This window comes from Rhinolophus sinicus, linkage group LG06 (genome assembly GCF_036562045.2).
Source record: "Rhinolophus sinicus isolate RSC01 linkage group LG06, ASM3656204v1, whole genome shotgun sequence".
In the NCBI taxonomy this organism is placed as follows: domain Eukaryota; kingdom Metazoa; phylum Chordata; class Mammalia; order Chiroptera; family Rhinolophidae; genus Rhinolophus; species Rhinolophus sinicus.
In genome coordinates, this window is record NC_133756.1 from 23,683,417 (window position 1) to 23,705,872 (window position 22,456).

Below are 22,456 nucleotides of genomic sequence, written 5' to 3' on the forward strand. Positions count from 1 at the left end.
CCTGTGTCATTCAACAATGCCTCGCTTTTTAACAACATGAAGAGCTGACATTTTTCAAGCACTTTCAAAGGGTCTGATCCTGTTCTAAGCACCTTGCACATAGAACCTCATTGAATCCTGTCTATGATATTATTATTCCCATTTTATAGATGCAGAAAGTGAGGCTGAGGATGGTTTACGTAAACGGCCTAAGGTTTTCCAGGGAGATGGGAGGGGCTCGGATTCTCACACAGCTTTGTCTGCTGGGCCTTGCTGCGGCCTTCCTGCCAGCCCTGTGGGCCTTCCTGTTTTTTATGTTCTCTCTCTGTACCCTGCTCATGATTTCTTCAACAAAACTTTTTTGTGGGCTGAGATTCATCTGAGACAGTGCAGGGCACATGATGGTGGAGGTGGAACTAGGACAGGTACCTTGCAGCCAGAGAGCTTGAGGCTGAGGCTGGAGTGCCCAGTGGAGAGCCGGTGACACACCTGCTCAGCTCAGTTCAGCAGCCCCTGCCAGAGATGGACCTGGCAAGCCCTGGGTCTCACCCTTAGACCTGGGGACTCTGGACCTTAGAAGCAGCCCCTGGAGGGTGGGTGTCTCCTTGCTAGGCCTCATTCTGAGCCCTGGTCCACCCCTCACACGAGGAAGGGAATGTATTCATGGATGTCAAATCCAGCTCCGCTGAGGAATGGTTTCTTGAACACATTGGGGGGAAAAGTTGGTGTGTTGTTCGAGGGAAAGCTGGGTACGAAGACAGGAGGATTGCAGATCTGGGCAGCAGGAGAACTGGGGTCTGGTGCCTTGAGTGCAGGGGATGTCACCCCTGAGGTGCTGCCTGAAGAGGAGCATGGGTAGGGTGGGGGTTGTGGGAGGACACCATCCCTCGGCAGAAGGGGCCTGCAAGGGCTGGAGGAGTGGCTGGGCCTCCAAGGGGCCACCCTACGTGCTGCCAGCTTCCTGGGGCAGGAAGTTCCAGCTGTGGCCAGAATCCTGCAGGGCTGAGAGGAGCAGCTCAGGCCTGAGGAATGTATGCAGCCTGGGAGGGTGAGAGGGGCCCCTTTCCTGCTTCCGTTACTTCTCTCTGGGGGGGAGGAGGAGTGAGGGAGTGAGAGAGAGAGAGAGAGAAAAGAGAAGAGAGAAAGAGGTGCTTTTCCTCTCTTCTACTTGCTCTGTTCCCTACCAGCCTCTATTCTTTGACCTCATGGTTTTTCTATTCTCTCTGTCTTTTCAGTCCCTCTCTTTCCCTTCTTGCTTTGTCTCTGTAACTTGTCTCTTCTTCTCCCCCTTTCCCTCTTCTCGTTCTCTCTCCCTCTCCCTTGCCTTCCTGGAGGGGACTTGTGATCCTTGTAGCTTGTGTGCCCAGCTCCAAGGTTAAACATGGTTGTTGGATGGCCGGGCCTGACACATCACCTGGCCACCCGTTGCCATGGTGACCCAGAGGCAGTGGCAAGCAGCAGCCTTAGCTGTCTGGCAGGGAGGGAATGAAGGACTCGGAGAAGAGAAAGGCTGGGCCTGTTTTTCACAGTTTCTGAAGGGCCCACCCCACTGCCAGGAGTTCCAGCATGCGGGTCTTGCTCGTGAATGTAGGTTCCAGGCTGGGTGCTATCAGAGCAACTCTTCTGAAGGGCCACAGGCGCTATCAGAGGGATTGGGGCCAGTGATTGGGGCCAGTGGGACTTATGGTCGGATTGCCTGTGTTCAGATCTCCTGCCTCTTTGTGGGGTCTGCTGGAGGTAGGGGATGGGATGTGGCAAATAGCCCCAAGGGAGGAAGCCACAGGGAGGCAGCTGGCAGCTGTGTGGAGGGAATGGAAGAACTCTGACAGGCAGACCTGCTCCTCAGTGGAAGGGTCTATGTCATAAGGGAGTGAGCCTCCTGTCTCTGGGAATGAGCAAGCTCATGTTGGAAGCCACTGGAGGGAGCCTGGTAGGTAAGATTCCTATACCTGAGAGGGGCATATCTATCTGACTAGGAGGTTTCCTCACCTCCTAGTCAGAGAGTTGAGGATTTACAAAGTCCTGTGTTCAGCTCACAAAGAGCTTGCAGTTTCCTCTCTGGAGGTGGCCACCTCATAGGCTTCTGGGCCTTGAGTACCCAGTAGGACAAGTGCCTTTGCCCTGGACTGTGCTGGGAGGAGGTATTGATAACATCACCGTTTCCTGCAGAGGATGTGAAGATGGACAGAGCATCCCTGTATAGGTCCCAGCCTGGCATATATGGTGAGGAAGGGCCGTGCCTGGCATTAATACCTGGGATGTAGCAATAACTACTTTCCCTGTCAGATGAGACAGGCATTTACAGTAAAGTAGCCAAGCAGCCTCAGCCTTTGAGTTAAATAGACTTGGTTCAAGTTCCAACTCTGCCCTTTACTGGCTGTGTCATTGTGTGTGTGTCTATGTGCAAGTTACTTCCACTTTCTGAGCCTCCGTTTCCCCATCTATAAAATGGGAATAATAATAACATTCAACGATTAGGGCCATGTGAAGACTGAATGAGGCAAGGCATAGAAAATGCTTACAGCACAGTGCCTGGCACATATTAAATATTTAAGCAAGGGAGAGAGATTGTTCTCAATCTCATCTGCACACCTATCCTTTCAATTTTATAAAGGAGGAAGCTGGGGCCAGAGAGATGAAAAAACTTTCTAACGTCTCATCGGTCTTTACTTGTGGGGCATACTGCTGGGACAGCACCTAAATAATACAGAGAAAAGGTGAGGTGTTGGTTGAGACTAAGTTGAACCCACAGCCCCACAGTGCCAGTCCCTTATGCCACAGGCTCTGCACACATACCCCTGCGGCCCCGGGTCTAACAGCACCTCCTAAGTCACCCCTTGTTCTATTGCGGTCTTCCCACCTAGACCTTGGCTCTGTGAGGATGAGGACCCACTCAAGCCTGTCCACTCAGGCTTATCCACTCAGGCAGCCCCTGCTCAGACGCTCAGGAAGTGCCAGAATAAAAGGAGGGCAGAACCTTTGCGATTTACAAAGCACTTTCCATATGTCCCCTCCTCTGCACCTCAGGACAACTCTGCAAAGTACTTATTCATGTCGTTTTACAGACAGGAAATGGGCCTGTGGGGGTACTCAGTTGTTGAACACATGACTAACTGGATGAAAGGGGAAATGAGTTGGCTGCCACCCCTGTGTTTCTGAGGGTAGATCTGGGGTTGTCATGCAGCTGCAGAAGCCACGATCCCACGCTGCCTCCCTTCTCCACATTTCCATTTCCCCAACGGTGAAAAACAAAGGCTGCTGGAGTCTGTGGTGATTTAGGAAAGACAAGCCCTAGTCCAGCCCAACCGATCCATCCTCTCCAGCCTCCTGGAAAGGATGCTCCCTCACATACACATAGCACTTCACAGTTAGCTGGGTGCCTTTAGTTTGGGGAGCTCTTTGGGTTCTCACACTACTCTTGGATGAGATGGAGTGGGGATGTTTGTCACAGTTTCTCAATAACTTATCCAAGGTCTGCCTGACTCTAGGCCTTTTACTTAAGACCTTGGACCGGTAACACCCCCATGCCTCAGTTTTCCCAGCCATACAAGCAGGCAGTTGTCCTCCTTACTGTCATGGTGAAGGAAAGGGCTGCTGTGTAGGTAGAGGCAGGAGGCCTGTGCTGAAGCCCAGCTCTGTGGTGCAGAGCAGGGGGACCTTGGACAGGACTTGGGACGTCTCTGGGCTCTGGTCCCCTGTGTACCTCGCCAATGACAACACCACAAATATGTGCTCATGGGTTAGATGGGTTCGGAATGGAAAAGCATTCAGGAAATGCCCTCTCCCTGCTCTGGCTCCCGGCAGGCTCCTCCCTGGGGCAGGGGAGTTCTGAGGACCCGGCTGAGGGTAGGTGTCAGATTTCAAACAAGGTTATTTTTTACCCTGGGGGTGTGGAGGGGGCCAGGTGATGTTCAGGCTCTCTGTTCTAGAACGGGGTGAAGGGGCAGGGGTGGGAGCCCAGCCTCTCCTGGGGAACCTCTCTTGACCTCATGGCCTGCGTTCTCCCTGCCTACGTGGGCTGACACTAGTGGGAATCTGGGACTCACTGAACAAACTCATTCGTTTGGTCCACGAAGGCTCTGTGCTGGACCTCATGTGAGATAGAGGGCTCCAGTCTGGTGGATCTTCTGGTCTGGTGTCAACCAAATACTCCCTCAATAAAATGAACATTGTCATTCATTACAGGGGAAGGCACACAGTGCCCGGAGTATGAGGATGGGGGAAGACATAATAGAACTGAAGTATGATTAGGCAGACGGAATGGCACAGGCAAAGGCCCTGTGGTGGGCGGTGGCATGATGAGTACGAGGAACTGAAGAAGCCTGAGAGGCTGGGGGCGCGTGGTGTGAGCAAGCCTGGAGGTTCTGTGTGGGGCCTTGAGGCCTTGTTGAGGAATTCCTCCTGGGTGCTAAGCCCTGAACGGTAGGAAAGAGTCCTGGAGGCTAGAGTTAAATGCTCCAAGATGAGGAAACTGAGGCCCAGAGAGCTAATATAATAAAAGCTACCTACCATGTTTACCACGTTCCAGGTACCATGCTAAACAGTCTGCTTCCAACATCTTTTTTTGTTAACGTAGTTGGCATTTTACATTTAATTTAATTTAATTTAGCAGACTTACCTGATATTTATCTAAAAGGTTTTTCTGAAGAATTAAAACAATTTATCAAAGTGAAATATAATATACAGTTACCCATTTTAAAGTGTAAAATTCAGTAGCATGTAGTACATTCACCATGTTGTACAACCACCCCCTCTGCCTAGTTCCAAAATATTTCTATCACTCCAAAATAAAACTCCTTACCTATAAAGCAGTGTCTCCCCATACCTCCTTTTCCTAGCCCTTGGCAACCACCAATCTGCTTTCTGTCTCTATGGATTTATCTCTTCTGGCTATTTCATATAAGTGGAACCATGCAATATGTGTCCATTTGTGTCTGGCTTATTTTACTTAGCATAGTGTTTTTGAAGTTCGTCCACATTTTAGCATATATCAATATTTTATACCTTTTTATATGTAGTATTCCATTACCGTGTTTTCCCCAAAATAAGACCTAGCCAGACCATCAGCTCTAAGGTGACTTTTGGAGCAAAAATTAACATAAGACCCAGTCTTATATTATATTAGACCCAGTATTATTATATTATATTATACCCAGTATTACATTATATTGTATTACATTATACCCGGTCTTACATTAAATTAAAATAAGACCTGGTCTTATATTAATTTTTGCTCCAAAAGACGCATTAGAGCTGATGGTCTGGCTAGGTTTTATATATATATATGGCAATCTGTTTATTCATTTACCAGTTGGTGGACATTTGCACTGTTTCTACCTTTTGGCTATTGTTAATAGTACTGCTGTGAACATGTGTGTCCATGTACTATTTGAGTACCTGTTTCCAGTTCTTTTGGGAACATGGAATTGCTGAGTCATATGGTATTTCTATACTCAATTATTTGAGGAATCATTCAACTATTTTTCAAGCATTTTACATTCCCACCAGCAATGTATGAGGGCTCCTTTTTTAAAAAATTAAATTTTATTTTTTTACATTGAGGTATAATTGACATACAACATTATATTAGTTTCAGGTATATAACATAATGAGTCAATATGAGGGTTCCTTTTTCTCCACATCCTCACCAGCACTTATTTTCCATGATTTTGCTTATACCCATCCTAGTGGGTTCATTTTCTTGTATAATCCTCACTATAACCCAGGTTCTTTTATTATCCCCATTTGGCAGATGAGGAAACTGAGGTATAGAGAGGTAATATAACTTGTCCAAGGTCTCCTGGGGATGATGAGCTGATAAACGTTTCATTATTACTGAGCCTTACAGGAGGGCACTCCACTGAACATGCCCCCGTGTAGCTCTCCTTCCAAAGGAGAGGTGGGGCTGGACTGGAGAAGGCTTGTCCTCAGCTCAGAGTTTCCAAGCTGCCTTCCTCACCAGATTTGGTGTGCCTTCCAGGACTAGAAGGCCGAAGGCCCTCGCACCCACTGTCTCCATACTAAGAAGGCCAAAGAGCTGGCTGTCAGAGGAGGGAAGCCCACTGCCTGATCAGCCTGCACCAGGCTGTGGGCTCTGGACGGAGACTCAGGGCCCTGGCCTCTGTTTTCTCCTCGGCCACTGGCTGTCTGTGTGACTTGGGGTAGTTTGCTTCCCTTCTCTGAATCTCAGAAAGAATTTCTTCCGTTTTTCCCATCTCCAAGGCCTATGGAGGTACTATAGAGACGTAAACGTGGACTTTGGCTTGTGGATCTGGGAGTGTCTTAAACTCTATCACTTCCCAGGTACTCAGAAGCAATATACCTGCTCCCAGCCTTGGTTTGCTTCATCAGTAAAATGGGTAGAATAATACAGGGTAGATATGAGAATTACTGAGATAATGTATCTGAAAGCTCCTAGCATAGAACTTGAGACATACTAGGTGTTCAATAAATGTTAACCAAATGAATGACATATAGAAAAGAAATACTGGTTTCGTTCTTTACCTTTTCTACCCCAATATCTTGAAAAATGTAAAGTGCCAACACACCCTGTAGCTAGAAGTAAAATGAGGATGTTTGTATAGGGCACTGGGACTATAGAATGAAGATATGATCTGATTTTATATGACAGTCAGAAGCTTATGGAACAGTCCACTGGTGTCCTTTCCTCAGCCCTCAGGCTGGCCGCATGGGCGAGTGCTCCCTCTTTTTAGCTGAGTTTGGGACCCACTGCTACCCTTTTATCCCTCATCTGCTGGGACTCTCAAGACCCAGTGCAGTTCTTTGTGGCAGCACCTCTGTGCCATTGGATTCCTAACTCAATCACTCCTCCCTTATTTGGTTTCTTAGCTCTGTTTGCATTTCGGCTCCTGGCGCATGTGTGTCCTGTGTGTGTGTGCAGGCTGCCTTAGAGCCTTTTGTGGGAGGAAGGTCGTGAATAGACCTGAAGGGGAGTTTAGGATGTTGACAAATATGCCTGCTTTGCTGGTGGGGAAACCAGAGGGAGGCCATGCTGGTCTCTCTAAGAGGCTGGAGCCACCTTTGTGGGGACAGGGCATTCGTTTAGGCAGCTCCCCAACAAATCTGCGTGGTCTGGCTCAGACAACCAGGCCTTTCATGGGGCCTGGCTGTGGGCCCCCAGCTTCGGCCAAAGGCTGCTTTTCCCTGCCCCTTGGGCCTGCCTCCTAGTCCCCACCCCCTGGGAGAGGCAGCAGGGGGAGTGGGAAGAACAGGCTTTATGGTCTCCCACCCTGGGCTTGAGTCCCTGCTCCGCTCTCGATGGCTTTTTGAATTCTCACAGAACCTTTGAAACAGGCTAACAGTCTTGCCCCTTCCCCGTAAAGCTCTGGTGAACTCATGGGTGAGAAAAGTCTATATAAAGTCCAGTGTGAATTATGTTTGGGTCTTTCCCCACTATAGTTCTGTAGGAAGTCTAATCTCAACTTTATGATGCTAACAGTAAGTGCTCAACAAACGTAAACCATATGGCAGGTATGTGCTAGGAGCTTTAAACATTGAATCTCATTTAATTTCATCCTCAGGTTGACCCCTGGAGGCAGGTACTATAATCTCATTTTTACAGATGAGGAAACTGAGGCCCACAGAAGTTGAGTGTGAGTAGCTTGCTCTAAGGTCACACAAGTTAGCTGTGGAATTGGATTTGAACCCCGGGCCAGGCCAACTTCCAGTGCCTGCCATGGGTTTAGTGGGTTAGTTGAGAGGTCACCCAAATCTGCTCCTTCCTGCCAGGGCTGGTGGGTCCCTCTGCTCTAGGCTTGCTGTTCCTGGTGGTATCTCTGCAGGCTTGGCTCCTTTTCTAACTGACCACTGTAGGCCACGCCCCTCTCCAGCAGTCTTCCATGGTTTCTCGGCCCCTTTCCCTCTGTCTCCATCCTCACAGGTACCTAGTACTTTACCTCATGCTCCCTCTGCCACAGCCGTTCCTATCACTGGCGCCATCACCATTTCCACTTCCCCTTTCTGCTGCCTTCATGTCCTCTCTGCACCTCAGCCCTTCCTCATCTTCAGGTCTCAGCTCCAAGGTGGCTCCTGTCATCAGTCTCTTCCATAGGCGTTTATTTGGCACCTGCTCTGTGCCAAGCCTGAATTTGTCCTTGTCCTGTGGGAATGCCTGTCACATGGGAGAAGCGGCTACAAAAAATAGTTACTGCATCACTTGGTCAGTGCTGTGATGGAGACAAACAAGGCTGCAGGGGCCAGGAGGTCCTGACTCTCCCTGGGGAAGACACAGGGATGGAGAAACTCGAAGAAGGAGGAGGAGGGACTCAGTGGCAGATAGGGCAGATAACAGGGTCCTAGGCAGGAGCAGCACCCACATGGCAGACGAATGAAGGGGGATGAGAGTAGTGCTCTGAGTGAGGAACTGCATGTGGTCAACCTGGGAGAGCAGCTGCTGGGGGTCGTGGCAGGAGCTACAGAGTAGGGCCTTGATCTGGAGAGCAGTAGGGAGCCATCGAGGAGTCTTGAGCAGGGGAGGTGCCTGTCAGGCTTGCTCTTCAGACACGTCTGTGTCATTGTAAGGGACAGAACAGAGTCCCATGGTGGGAGGAGTTGTAAGGACTGGACCTGGTCTCCCTGCCAGGCAGGACATAGTGTTATGGTTGTTGAGTAGGTGGATTTGCATTTTGGAGAGATCCCTCTGGTGTTGCACGGAGGCCGGAAGGAGGTGGAGAGACTGGAGGGCTGTGGACAGACTATGGAAATAATCCAGCGAGTAGCAGTGCGAGGGCCTGAGTGTGTCAGGGTGGTGGGGTAGACTGAGAGCTTTAGGAGGTTGGATCCCTGGGACTTGGCTCCTGGGGAGGGAGGAAATCCAGGTGGAGTTGGTTAATGTGGTACCGTGGGCAAATTGCCTCGAAGGAGCCCTGGGCCAGGAGGGCTCATCCGGGTTCCTGAGCTGTGTGACCCTGAAAAAGCCTTTTCCTCCATGTGCCTCCATGTGAAGGAATTGGGAGAAGTGGCCTCTCCTGCTCTGACCAGCAGGTCTGTGGCGTGGCTGGCCCAGAAGGAGGGACACAGAGCCCATGGTGTTGCCAGTTGAGGCCTAGTCTGGGATTATCAAATCTGGCCAGTGCTGCTGTGGCTGGGGGCCAGAGCCTGGCATGGCTGCCATCTGAGAGGGCACGTCTCTGATCCTCACATGCCCTCTCCACCTTCACGGTAGGCTCTGCCCTCTTTGTCAGCTGCCTTGGCTCAGCCTGTCTGGCTACCACCCCAGAACCTGACTTCATCCAGGGTCTTCGCTCTCCCCGTGACAGGCCCTGGGAGGAGCAGCCTGGCTCTGGGGCCCCATTGGCCAAACCCTGCCTGGCCTGCACACGCCCCTGCCTCCCAGGCTGGCTGCCTGCCCACGTTGGGATGAGAAGGAGGCCTAGCCTGGCTTGACATGAGCAGACTGCCTTGGAGCCAAAGAAGGAGTTGGAGTCTGAGAGGCTGTGTCCTGGGCCACCATTGCTGCTCTGTCCCCTCCGCTGGTGCTCCAGCCTAGGGGCTATGTACTCCTCTCTTTGAGGAGAGTCGGGGGACAACCACAGTGAGGCTTGTCCCTCAGCTTGCAGGGGGTGGGGAGGGTGGGAGCTCAGCCCTGCTTGAAGGAGCTCAGTATTTCCTATCTGACAGGGTGACAAGGCTCCTTAGCTTCCTCACTGGAAATCTCAGCTGGGAGTGCCAGAGCCCTGCAGGGTTAGACCCCAGAATCTTGGAACCAGGGCTGGCATGTCCCTGCCTACCTTGTGAGTGATAGAGGAGGCGCAGGAGGAAAGGGGACTTGCTGAGGATTACACAGCACCTGAAGGACAGGGCTAGAATTTGAACTCACATCTGTCTCTGTTCATCCCACAAACCTTTGATGAGGTCCTACTGTGTGGCAGGTGCTTCTAGGCAGGAGCACTAGAGGAGGAACTTCTCAAAGGGATTGGCCCGCTTTATCTTTGCATTCTCCGTGTTTGGCCCAGGGCCAGTACAGAGGTGGTGCTCCGGTGAATGAGTCAAGGATCCTGCCTCCAGGCAGGTAGAGTCCATTGGAAAGATAGGGACTCCTTTTCGTAAACAGGAAATAGGAGGCTGGTGGGAGTGGGGATTGACCAGGTGAGAACTATTATAGACAGGCTAGGAATTCAGGTGTCCTGATGGCTGGTCTAGGGCTTTTTCCATCCTCAGTTTTCTCATCTGTAAAATGGGGTCAACAGTCCTTACCCTCTGCCTTCCTGTAAGGATCCAGTGAGGCAGTGGATGTGAAATTATGCCTGTGAAGCAGGGACATTGTGTGTGCGTGCTCAGAACTGCCCAGAACCCCCACACGGTCTGCTCTCTTTCTTCTGCCCGCTTACCCTCTGCATCTTGCCTCCCTCATTTCCCAAGCTTTCTCCAGGGCTGCTTCCGGGAATGTTCTGTACAGAACCCCTGGCTGAGGGAGGGGTTTGGGAAGAGTGTGGATGAATGCAGTCTGCCTACCTCATCCCTCTACTGTATCCCACACTCAGAAAGGCAGCCACCCAAATAAAAACAAAAACAAAACAAAAGGCAGCCCCCCTACATCCATCTCCATGCAGGCCCCCAGTGCATACCAGGCTAAAAATTCCTTGGCAGTGGTTACCATGGTTACAGTCCTGCTGCTTGGACCACCGCAGCCTGTGAGATGCCTGCTAGAGCCTGCAAGCCTGGCAGCCTGGCAGCTCATAGGCCTCCACCCAAGCTGAGAACTATCCTCCTTTTTCTCCCCTCAGTGCCCAGCACTGTACCTGGTACCCAGGGGCTCATGGGAATGAGTTGCCTTTCTGGGGACCCACAAGCTGTTCTGGGTCAGACAGGCCTCGTTTAAATCCCAGTTCTGCCACTTAGGGGTCAGTGACCTTGAACAAATCAACTTGGTGTGTTTCGAATTTATTGAATTAGCTATGGAAGCCTCTTAGGGGGAATTATCCAAGCAGTACAGACCCCCAGTACAAGACCTGTCAATGCCCTGAGCTGTCACTGCCCCATCTGCAGCGGTGGCAGGGTCAGCATCGTGTTGTGTCACTCTTTGCTTATGAATTCAGGCCCAAGGCCCTGGCCTTCTTCTCTTCTCGTCCACAGGAGGCCCTGCAGGTAGTGCAGTGTGGTGGGTAGGACTACAGACTGCAGCCAGACCTCTGGGGTCACAGCTGGGCTTTGCCACTTATTTGGACCTCAGTTTCCTCATCTGTAAGATGAGGATAATAATGAACCTACCTTGGGGGTTTGTTGTGTGGATAAAATTGAATTAGTATATGTAAAGTGCTTAGAAGAGTATTTGCTACTTAATTAGTTCTATACAAATGTTGGTGGCAACCGTTGTCGTCACCACAATTGGCAATGGCCATGAGAATTGGAACTCATGTGCTTGCCCCTCCTGTAGTTTTTCTCATACATGCAGAAATATGCAGTTCTGTTCACAGTCTAATTAGGAGAGTGGGCCAGAGAGAGGGGATGGCAGGTTGACGCCCCCTTCCCCATCCCACCCCATCTAAGGGACTGCTGGGCACTCGCCACTTCTTCTGCCTGGGGACTGAGAGAAGCTGGGCCCTGGGCAGAAACTCTACCTCTGATTCATGAGTTTGAGGATTTTCTCAGCTCGTTCTCCAGCTGGCAGCTGCTGCAACCCTGGCCGGGTTCACACAGCTGCTCAGTGACTGCCCAGAGCCCTCCCAGTCAGTAGAGCTAAGTGCTAAAGACAAATGAGCACCCAACAGAGGTGTCATATGAAGAGGAAGGGACCCTTGGGAGATGAAATAGGAGCTGCTTCTTGAAACACTGTTGAGAACAAATCCCCAGGCTTGACGGCTTGAGGGCTCACTAGGCCTCCCTGTGTAGAGAGGGGAATCTTTCAAGAATGAAGGTCAAGCTGAGGCAAAACTTTAAAAAGCTGGTTCACAAACTGAAGCAAGGAGGATTGAATTCTCTGCACGATTCTTCTCTACCGTCCCCCTCCTTTGGGTCCAAGGTCATGTTAACACTGGAGTCCTTGGCTTAAAGGAAGCTGGGTATAAGTGACACCCAGATGGCCCCCTGGGATCCGAGCTATGGGCTGGAGGGTGGTGACCACTCCTGGAGTTGGGGTCCTCTCCCTTCGGCCCTCAGGTCTCACAGATGAGCAGACGAGGGGACCCTGCCGTGAGCTGACCTCTCTGTCCCCCCCCCCCGCCCCGTTCCCCAGGGCTTTGCCTCTGTGTTCTCCAACCGCCAGTCCCGGAAGTCTGCGTCACGTGCAGAGGACAGCAGTGCCATGGCAGACAGTGACGGGTACCGGAACCCCACAGAGGTACAGATGAGCCAGGTGGTGCTGCCCTGCCACACCAACCAGCGTGCCGAGCTGAGCGTGGGGCAGCTGCTCAAGTGGATTGACACCACGGCCTGCCTGTCTGGTGAGCCTGTGCTTGGCATAGCCATGTTCCACCCACTGGCCCACATGCTCAGAGGAGAGGCCTTGATTTTTCTGAGCTAGTTACTGTCCCCAGGAGTGCCACATGTGTCCCTCACCCCTGCCTTTGCTCATGCTGGACCACCTGCCTGAAATGCCTTCTTGACGCTCAGCTCTGGCTCCCCCTCTCCCTCAAACCCCCCAGCTCTGAGTGCCCCTAGGTCCCTGCTCTGACACAGTGTGGCCTTGAATGTGGCTGCTCCAGGACTGGCGGGAGGGCGCTGTGAGCCAAGATCATGCTGCCTGCCGTAAAGAGCTCTCTACACTGAGCTGAATTCAGTGGAGCTGAATTGAACTTTTTTCATTCCTTTTGGTATCCCAGTATTCTCCAACTCACAGGGAGCTCATAGTCTTGGGGCAGGGGCAGACAGGTGACCCAGCTGTCCCCCAGCACTGTTTTATGGGGACTGGGGAAGGGAGGTGAAATTGGGGACGTGGGAGAACAAACCAGAGACACTGACCCAGCCCTGGGGGCAGAGAAGGGATTCTAGAGGGACTAAGGCATGGGAGCAGAGTCCTGAGGGTAAGAATGACTCAGGCAAGCAAACAAAGGTGGGTGAAGGTGGGCAGAGGTGCAGCCGCTCTAGGTCAAGAAGTAGAACAGCAAGGTGTGATCATTCATCCATTCAACAGCTACTTATTGAGTGTCTACTGTGTGCCAGCCACTGTTTGGGGACTGGCACATGGCACTGAACAAGCAGGCAAAAATCCTTGCCCTCAAGTAACTTGCAGTTGAATGGAAGGGAGAGACACTAGGCAGACAAAACTCGGAGGTATAGTGTAACGGTAGTAACCGTGGAGAAGAAAAGTGAAGAAGGGTGGGGGTGCGGGTGAGAAGGCATGGCCTTATCTCAGGGTCTCTGACATTTGCTCAGAGACCTGCGTGACATGGGAGACTGCTAACGCATGGCTTTCTTCCTCTGATGCCAGCGGAGAGGCATGCTGGCTGTCCCTGCGTCACAGCCTCCATGGACGATATCTATTTTGAGCACACTATTAGGTAAGTGGCCCCTCCTGCCTCTCTGTCCTTCTGGGCTCCCCACCATGAGCTCAGGCCCCCTTTCCTGTCTCCTGCCTGGAATCTGACATGACTGACCAAGGGCCTTTGCAGATGGAGCAAGAGAAGCCTCCTGGGGAGCAATGATCCTTCTGCAGGGTCTCTGGGACAGCGGGGGGCTGGGAGCTGGCCTGCTGTTGGGTGCTGTGGGATGGGTTCTCTTGGTTAGGGTGGCGCCAAGGAAGTTGCTTCAGGGTTGGAGTTAGATGCTGTGGAGACAGCATCATGGGGTGCTGAGTGACTTTGGGAAAGTCAGTCTCTGTCTCTGGGCCTCAGTTTTCTCATCTGCAACATGGAAGGGATTACATTCAATCCGTGAATGCCTTTTTGAGCTAGGACATTCTCTGTGGGTCACTAGACTGTAGGGAAGTCCCTAGATAAGGTGCCTTAGCAAAGCCTGAGCCAGAAGCTTGGGTCATTTAATCTCTGCTCACATACCTTCAGGGATGAGGAGCTCACTACCTCCTAGGGCTTTTTTCTTTTTTCTTTTTTTTTTAAATGTCTGTACTAGTAGAAAGCTCTTCATTACACTGTGTTGAGCTTTGTCGTCACAGAGCTTTGCTGGGACCCAAGGAGCACGCTAAGCCCTCAGCCCAGCACCGTAGGGGCTGCATACATCACTCTTGCCTCTGGGCCTGCTCCTAGACTTGCCATTCGTGCCTAGGGCATCAAGTGCAAGGGCTTCCTCAGGACTTCCTGGGTGCCCAGAGCGTTGCCATCAAGGAAGAAGTGTGGCCAGTCCTGTATTCATTTATTAAGTCCTTCGTCATTCCTTGCACATTTTCCAGACCAGGGCCCATGCTGGGTCCGTGGCCCGCAGAGTCTCTGTGCACCAGCAGCTCCCATTCTGCAGGGAGGCAGATGTAGAAACATAATTCCAATTAATAGGAGTAAGTGCCAGGCTAATAATGATCTCTGATATATGGGTGCATTGTAATACTTTTCCTAATATCTTTTATAATGACTCAGTTTTTGATTTACAAAAAAGCTGTAGATAGGACAGAGAGTTCCCATATACCCCACATCCAAATCCTCTATTAACATCTTATATTCATATGATACCTTTGTCACAATTACTGAACCAATATTGATGCATTATTTGAATGCCTTTTTAATCCTCAGAACAACACTATTAGGTCCTGATAATTAGTATCCTCATTTTACAGGTGAGGAAACTGAGGCACAGGGCAGTGAAGTAACTTGCTTAAGGTCGTATAACCAGTGGAGGACCCAGGATATACTACTAGGCAGGCAGTCTGGCCCCACAGCCCTTGTTCTTAACCAGTGGACTACGTTTCCTATATGTCTGGGGGTGGGTGTAGTTCCACAGAAGATAGTCAAGGGGGGATTCCTGGAGGAGGTGTTTGAACTGGCTCCAGTACTGTCAGCACTGTATGTAGTGACACTTTAAAGAACCACAGAGCTGTTCTGGGCCAGCTCTGGGTCTCTGCTGCCAACACAGTTTTTGGCACTCAGAGGAGCTAGGGATAGAGAGGGCTGGCAGAGGGATGCATGCATGATGGATGGACCTGCTGCAGAGCCCAGAAGAGTGCAGGTGAGTCTGGGCAGAGGAGGGTGTGGGTGGAAGGGAAAGCTGGAGAGGATCCTGGGTAGGAAGATAAGCTGGGAAGGGGCCTGGAGCATGGTTGGCGACCAGGAAAGGTGGGGAAGGTTTTTTGTTTGTTTATACTTTTGCAATTTAAAAATATTTCAAAATATCACTAAGGGATAAGAACTCTTTTTAAACTTAACCTCAGGGCCATTATCACACCGAAACAAAATTAGCAGTAATTCTCACAAACATCACATAGCCACACCGTCTCATGAAGTCGTTTCTATTTTGTTTTGCGTCACAGTTTTTGTTAAGTCAGGATGTAAATAAGGTTACAATTGGTTGCTATGTTTCTTAAGTTTTTTTTTTTTTTAACTATAGATGCTACGCCTCCCCCTATACTTTCTCCCCACCATCTGCCTCTCTCCCTTGCCACCCCCTCCTTTTTCCTTGAAATTTATTTGTTGAGGAAACATTGCTGTTTGCTCTCTAGAGTACGCCATCGTCTGGATGTCGCTGTTAGCATCACCATGACATCATTTGACATGTTCCTTTGTCCCCTGAGAGTTAAATTGGTCCTGGGGAAGACCTTGAACAGTGGTCAGATTTGTTTGTGGGAGCTGCTTCTCTGTGATATGGAGGGGTGCTGGGGAGCTAGGGGCTTGAGGGTGCCCCCAAGGAGGCTGGGAAGTGACCTTGGGGAAGGAGCCAGTTTCAGCCTGAGCTGTGGGATGGAGGACAGTCAGGCAGGAAGAGGAGCGCGAGAGTCCAGATGGGTGTCCGCTTGGCTTTTGGGGAAGCTAGAGAGGAGGAGGACTGGTAGGGGGTGGGGAGAGTCACACATTTCTGTCTTTTTTTAAAAATAATACTACAGAAAATAAACGTTTACTTTTATTTTGAGGATCATGGAAGCTTTAATTTAGTGTTTTTTTTTATCATGAAAATTTGCAAAATTCTAGAAAAGTTGAATAGTACGATCACCATCACTGAGAGTCAGCAATGGACATTTTGCTCAATTTGCTTTATCTATGTACAGATAAACACATACATATACTTCTCTCTCTCTCATTTTTGCTAAACCATTTGAAAGTAAGGTGCAGACATCATGACACTTCATCCCTCCACATGTCACTAAAAGTGACAGTCCCTTACGTGACTGTCAGAACAGCTGAAAAAAATGAACAAGTCAGAACAGGGCAGGATAGGTGGCTCCTCCAGGGATTCTAGTTGTGCCTCTGGAGGTGGGCATCCTTCCAGCGGGACAGGCTGCAGCTGCAAAGAGCGGGGCCAGTGCAGTCAACAGAATCAGTCTAGAACCCTGGCTCTGTCACTTTTTAGCTGGGTGACCTTGGGCAAGCAGCTTCCCCCCTCTGATGTTCAGATTCCTCTTAAACCTCTTTGCCATGCTTGTTTGGGGGCTCAAATGAGGTAGTACGTAGTGCTTGGCACATAGTAGCCATCCTTTAAGCGTTTTCATTTTCCTTCCCAGCCTCTGCTAATAGCCCCTTGCACTTAGTAGGCATTCAATAACTGTGAATGCAGTAAGTCAGTGGGCCACTATTTATGGAGGACCTACCCTGTGCTAGGTCTTGAAGAGTCAGTGGTGATCCTTGCCCCAGTGGAGCTTAAGGATTGTAAGGGAGACAGAGGCCAATCTGCTGGAAGAAGTGTTAGGAGGGTGAAACTTCTGGGGCTACAGGAAGGTGGGGAGGGCTTCTGTGAGGAGGGGACCATTGAGTCGAGCACAAAAACAAGTTCAAGCATTCATTGGACAAGGGGGAGCAGCAGAGAGGGGGCAGATGAATGAAATCATGCTACTTCTCTCACCCTCAGCTGCCCCTGCTGTAAAAGGGGTGTTAACACTATGTTGCCAGTTTGCTGTGAGGCCTCAGGTGACACTGTAGACTCAGGTTGTACTCTGTAAGCCCTGACATTCTCCTGCCAGTTCCCCTCAGCAGAGGCCCACAAGTATCTGGGGCCCCTGCTCCCTCCCTCCCTCCCCTCTGGAAGGCTCACCTCCTGCTTTTCTTTCCCAGTGTTGGACAAGTGGTGAATATCAAGGCCAAGGTGAACCGGGCTTTCAACTCCAGCATGGAGGTGTGTGGGGCGGGCACTGCCTTGGGGTGAGTGGGTATTGGGCGGGTTTTCTATCTCCTCTCCATTCTCAGTCCCCAGCCCAGCTGCACCCACACTTGCAGAGCCCTGGTTTAGGCAGCAAAGTTCTGGACCAGCAGCAGCAGGATCCTAAGGATCTTCCTGTCCAACACCCCATAACACAGAAGGGAAAACTGAGGCCCAGGGAGGGGAAGGGACTTGTTCCAGGTCACCAAGCCACATAGCTCCCAATATAGGACTTGACTTCCAGCTTCACACCTAGCCTCAGATCCTCTCTGCAGCAGTCAGGTGGTTGCAAAAATGCAGGGAAGACGATCACTGTGCCTGACCCTGGAGGCTGCGGGGCTGCAGCAGGGAGAGCACTAGGCTTAAGTCCTTTAGCTTACTTTCAACAGTCTCTGTCTCCTTATCTGTAAAATGGGAGCATGATTCCTATGCTGCAGGTTTGTTGAAGGACTCTTTGGTGATGCACAGGGCTCTGTTAGGGACTCTATTTCCCGCCCAGGACGTCAGACCCAGGTCACTTCACCCTGATGGGCCAGTGGTTACTGAGGGGCCACTGAGACTGGGAGAGCAGAGTCCTGACTGTGCCTCTGGGCAGCCCAAAATGCCCAGACACCCCTCAGACACTCCCCACATGTCTGTCCTTTCAATTTAGCCAATACTTTACTCACTTTAAGCCCTTTCCTAGACTTGGTCTCATTTTAATCCTCTCAATAGTCCTGTGAGGGTCGGTATGATCATCCCTCCTTTGCAGACGAGGAAACACGCCCAGAGGAAAGTGGCTTGCCCAAAGTTTCCCAGGGAGCCAAGGGCAGAATTAGAACCCACTCCAAGTGTCTAGCCTCCTAGACTTGATGAGTGATACAGAGATTGCAGAGGCTAGGCCTGGGGTGGGACCTCCTGTCTCACTGGGCTGTGGGGCCTCAGGTTGGTGAGCTGTATTTCTTCCCTCCTCACCTCTCCACCTACTCTTCCTCTCCAGGTGGGCATCCAGGTGGTCTCTGAGGACCTGTGCTCTGAGAAGCAGTGGAACGTGTGCAAGGCCTTAGCCACCTTTGTGGCCCACCGGGAGCTCTCCAAGGTAGGTGGCTACACCTGGTTGCTAGATGCTACTGGGCCACCTGGGTGCCTATCATGACAGGCTTGGACCAGGGAGGTAAAGCTAGCGGTTGGTAGAGGAGTGAAGGTAGGGGCCCCAGAGTAAGGCCCTCCCCCACTCTGATTTGACCCCAGTTGCCCGCCCCCCCCTTTTCCCGTGTCTTCCTGTGCGTCTCACATGAAGCTTATTCAGGTCTCATTCCCTTTCAGGTACTGCTGTGACCCCTCTGCCCATCCTCTGTGCCTTTGCCCAAGAAGGGGGACTGGGGACATTTGGAGGATGAACATGATATGTCAGACCACATAGAGACAGGAAAATGGGGACAAACTTTTAACCATCCAGCAGCCCCAGGCGTGAGATGGTAGCTGCGGTGACAGGCCCTGGTGCGAGTTCAGGGAACCTGTCCTGAGCATCTCCCACCCCACACCTGCCCACAGGTGAAGCTGAAGCAGACCACGCCAAGGACAGAGGAGGAGAAGACTGAGCACAGTGTGGCGGCTGAGCGCCGGCGCTTGCGGCTGGTCTACGCAGACACCATCAAGGACCTCCTGGCCAACTGTGCCATTCAGGATGGTGAGCGGCTGGGGCTGGGGAGGGCACCTGGCGTGCTGTGTGCTCCCCTCTGCCCTGGGCCCCACTGGGCAGAGGGACGAAGGGAATCTCCTTGGGATGTCCATCCACTGGTGGCCTCAGGCCTGGCTGGCCCTCTTGCCTCAAGGCCTCCTGCAAGGAAAGGGGGGTGTTTGGGCCTCTCGCCCAGCTCCCAGCAGCCATGAGGATGGAATTCAGACATGTGGAAAACACTTTGACATTCACAAAATTCATTTGGGTCTCTAGGATTTAAAGTATTTGGGAAGGTAGTATCGAGCTTGGCCTTGAAGACTCTAGAATTTTTTTAAAAGCATGTAGATAGATGATAGAAAGATAGATAGATAGATAGATAGATAGATAGATAGATAGATAGATAGATAGATAGAGGCGTAGGTGTAGGTATAGGTATAGGTATAGTGATATAGATGGAATAAAAAGCAATACTCCTACCCCAAATGCAGCCCCCACTCCCTGCCGGCACTTATTGTTCCTCATTTTGGGGCATCTTTCTAGAAATATTTCCTGCATATTTAAGCACACTGCGTATTATTTAGTGCCCCCCCTTTTACCCAAAAGGGAACATACAGTATATATTGTTCTGTATCTTGCTTCTTTCCCCTTAAAAGTGCATCTTGGAGCTTGTTCTATACCAACACACACAGAACTACTGTGCACTGGTAGGATTTTGACAGATAGAGAGATGAAGAAAGGTTTTCCTGATAGAGGACACAGGTTCAGCAAAGGCCCAGAGGGGGTACCTCGGATTTTTGCTCACTGATCCCCGGAACATTAGGAGGTAGAGTCTTCCTTAAAACCTAAAGGAGGCAATTTTAGGACAAGTCAAAGGTAGTTCAGCTGTCCAGAGTGGGGAGGGAGCAGATGGAACTAGTTAACCCCAGTGAAATGCCCTATTTATGTTGGGCCTGGTGGCTGTGGCTGGGCAGGCCCATCCCTTCCTACCTCCATCGAGCTTCTGGAGCCATCCATCCCACTGCAGCCCTCCTAAGTCCCTTCTGTCTTGACAGTCCTTCTGCCCAAAGGTCAGTCTGAATGCCCCAGCCTGGCATCCAGGCCCTTGGCTGACCACTCAGCCTCATCTGATGCTGTCCCTTACTTGCCCTGAGTTCCAGCTGAGCCAAGGCCTGGTTGCTCCTCGTGACTGCCCTGCCGTCCTGCCTCCAGACCTTGGCTCAGGCCTTTCACCTCCCCTGCTCCCTGCCTACGGCATCTCTGAGCAGCCTGCAAGCCAAGCACAATGTCACCTCTTTGATTGCCCTCCCTGACAAGGTCTTTCTCCCTGGGAGATGAAAGGTGCAGGGGCACCTCTTTGAGTTGGGTGGGGCATGATAGCATCTGCTTCCTTGACCCCCCCAGGGCCCTGCCTCTCCTATGAGGATGTCCTAGTCCCATTGCCTCTGAGGGAAAGGGCATGTCAGGGCAGAAGCAGGGAAGAACTCAGCATGCCTCCTGAGTTTGCACCATGCACTTTAGAACTCTGATCACATTTCATCTTCACAGTCCTATTGGGTTGGGTTTGACATCTGCCCTTTACAGGGGAAGAAATTGAGGTTCAGAGAGGTTACTTGACTTGTATGGGGAGGAGCTGGGGTTCAGACCCAGATGTGTCTTGTCTCAACACTAGCATTCTGTCCTCTGCTCTGTGCCAGCCTCATTGCTCTCACCTGCTTTCCTCCCATTCCTTATCTAGGTCCAGCTCACTTGGTGCTGAGTAAATAAAAGCATCTGGGTGGGGTGGAGTGGTGGTGGTGGGTCCCGGGCTGCGCATGGGGAGGGTCTGCCCTTGGGAAACTGCTCACCTCCCCCCGCCGCCCGCCCCTCCTTGGTCAGATCTGGAGAGCAGAGATTGCAGCGACATGGTACCTGCTGAGAAGACCCGAGTGGAGAGTGTGGAGCTGGTCCTGCCCCCCCACGCCAATCACCAGGGCAATACATTCGGGGGCCAGATCATGGCCTGGATGGAAAACGTGGCCACCATCGCTGCCAGGTGAGGGGAGAGTGTGCTGCCTCTGCTTCTCCTCCTTTCTCCCTTCCTTCCCTTGACCACCTCCCTCTGGGGGAGAAACCCAGGCTTGGTCTTGGCATCAAGGCTTCAGAATCCTGGCTGTTCTGTTAGAGTAACCTGGGACATTCAGACCGAGAGATCCACAGAGCAATGATTACCTGTGAGCTGGCCATTTCTTCCTCGACTTAAAAAGCCCTCCATGGTTCCCATCTCCTGCCTGGGAAATGCCAAGCCCCTGGACCTGGCACCAGGGCCTTTCTTGACCTGGCCCTGCGGCTCTCTTCCTTTTTTTTGCATTCTCTGAAAATCAAGCCATTTGCCCTTCCCCTTCCCATCTTCCACGAAGCCTCTCTGACTGTTCTCTTCTCCCTAGAGGAGAAAATAATTCCTTCCCTTTTCTATAACCTCTGCCTGTCCTGGGCTTATTCTATCCTGAATATTAGGGCATTTTTCATAGTTATGATAGCTGACGTTCACTGACTGACACTCTCGTACCTCCATGACTTCGTACTTGCTGGTCCCTCTGCCAGGAGTGTTCTTCCCAACCCACACCCTCCTTAGGCAAATGTTTCCTCACCTTTTAGAACCCAGCTCTAGTGGCTCCTCTTCTGTGTTTAATGGTGGAACATAATGCATATAAGCAATGGCCTTTTGGGCAGCCCGGGCTGAGTGCAATAAGATCTCAGAGGAAGATCAGAGCCCATATAGTCAGGGAAGGCTTCCTGGATAGAGGAAGAACACTTCAGCTGGGCCTTTGGGTAGCTTGGGTAAGGGGAGGGCTTCCAGGCAGTAGGAACAGCAGGTGATAAGGTATAAAGATTGGAAGGAAAATGGGGAAGGGACTTACTCGAAGCCCTGCCCTAGGCTTTTTTCTGTCACCTTAAACTCAGCTGCTCTCTAGCCATGCACTTAGACCTCAGTATTCTAAGCTGTGAAATGGAACTTTAGCCCTGTTCCTCTGGACAAAACTGTCAATGGGTTGGCTAGGAGTGGGTGGGCTAGAGTGTGGTGCATGTGGTTTTGGCTGGGTCTGGGGATGGGGCCGGGGGGCAGGAGGTTGGCTCAAGCCAGTGGCTGAAGCATTAGGGACATTTCTCCTGTCCTCCCCACCCCTGGCCTCCTCCAGCCGGCTGTGTCGTGCCCACCCTACACTGAAGGCCATTGAGATGTTCCACTTCCGGGGCCCATCCCAGGTTGGGGACCGCCTGGTGCTCCAGGCCATCGTGAACAACGCCTTCAAGAATAGGTGAGGTAGGATGGGCGGGACCGGGGTCCCCCTGGGCTGAGGGCTCTCCCTGACTAGAGAAGGGACCCAGCTGCAAACCTGCCAGCAGCCCTTTGCTCTGCTGCTGAGGTTTAAACCCTGTCCTGCTGCCGGGTCCTTTCCCCATCACCAAGATTCAGCTCTGACGTTCCCTCCTCTGGGCTCCCCCGTCCTGGGCCTCTTGCTGTCGTGGATCGCACCACGTGTTCAGTGCGTGTCTGTCTCCCGGCTCCTGCCTCTGGTCTTGCCACACTGTGGAGGATCAGATCACAGGGCCACCTCTTGCCAGTGTTCTGTCATTATCAAACCTTTTCCC

At 51.4% G+C, this 22,456-nt stretch overlaps 1 protein-coding gene across 1 annotated transcript in view; it reads left to right on the plus strand.

The window, feature by feature from the left end:
* ACOT11 (acyl-CoA thioesterase 11) overlaps window positions 1-22,456 on the plus strand; it is a 46,395-nt gene that overhangs the window by 10,828 nt on the left and 13,111 nt on the right. The window contains exons 2-8 of the mRNA XM_019742864.2: window positions 12,173-12,380; window positions 13,367-13,436; window positions 17,082-17,142; window positions 18,146-18,244; window positions 18,700-18,835; window positions 20,702-20,858; window positions 22,003-22,122. Coding sequence (XP_019598423.2) covers window positions 12,173-12,380; window positions 13,367-13,436; window positions 17,082-17,142; window positions 18,146-18,244; window positions 18,700-18,835; window positions 20,702-20,858; window positions 22,003-22,122 — 851 coding nt within the window. The remainder of the gene's footprint in view (window positions 1-12,172; window positions 12,381-13,366; window positions 13,437-17,081; window positions 17,143-18,145; window positions 18,245-18,699; window positions 18,836-20,701; window positions 20,859-22,002; window positions 22,123-22,456) is intronic.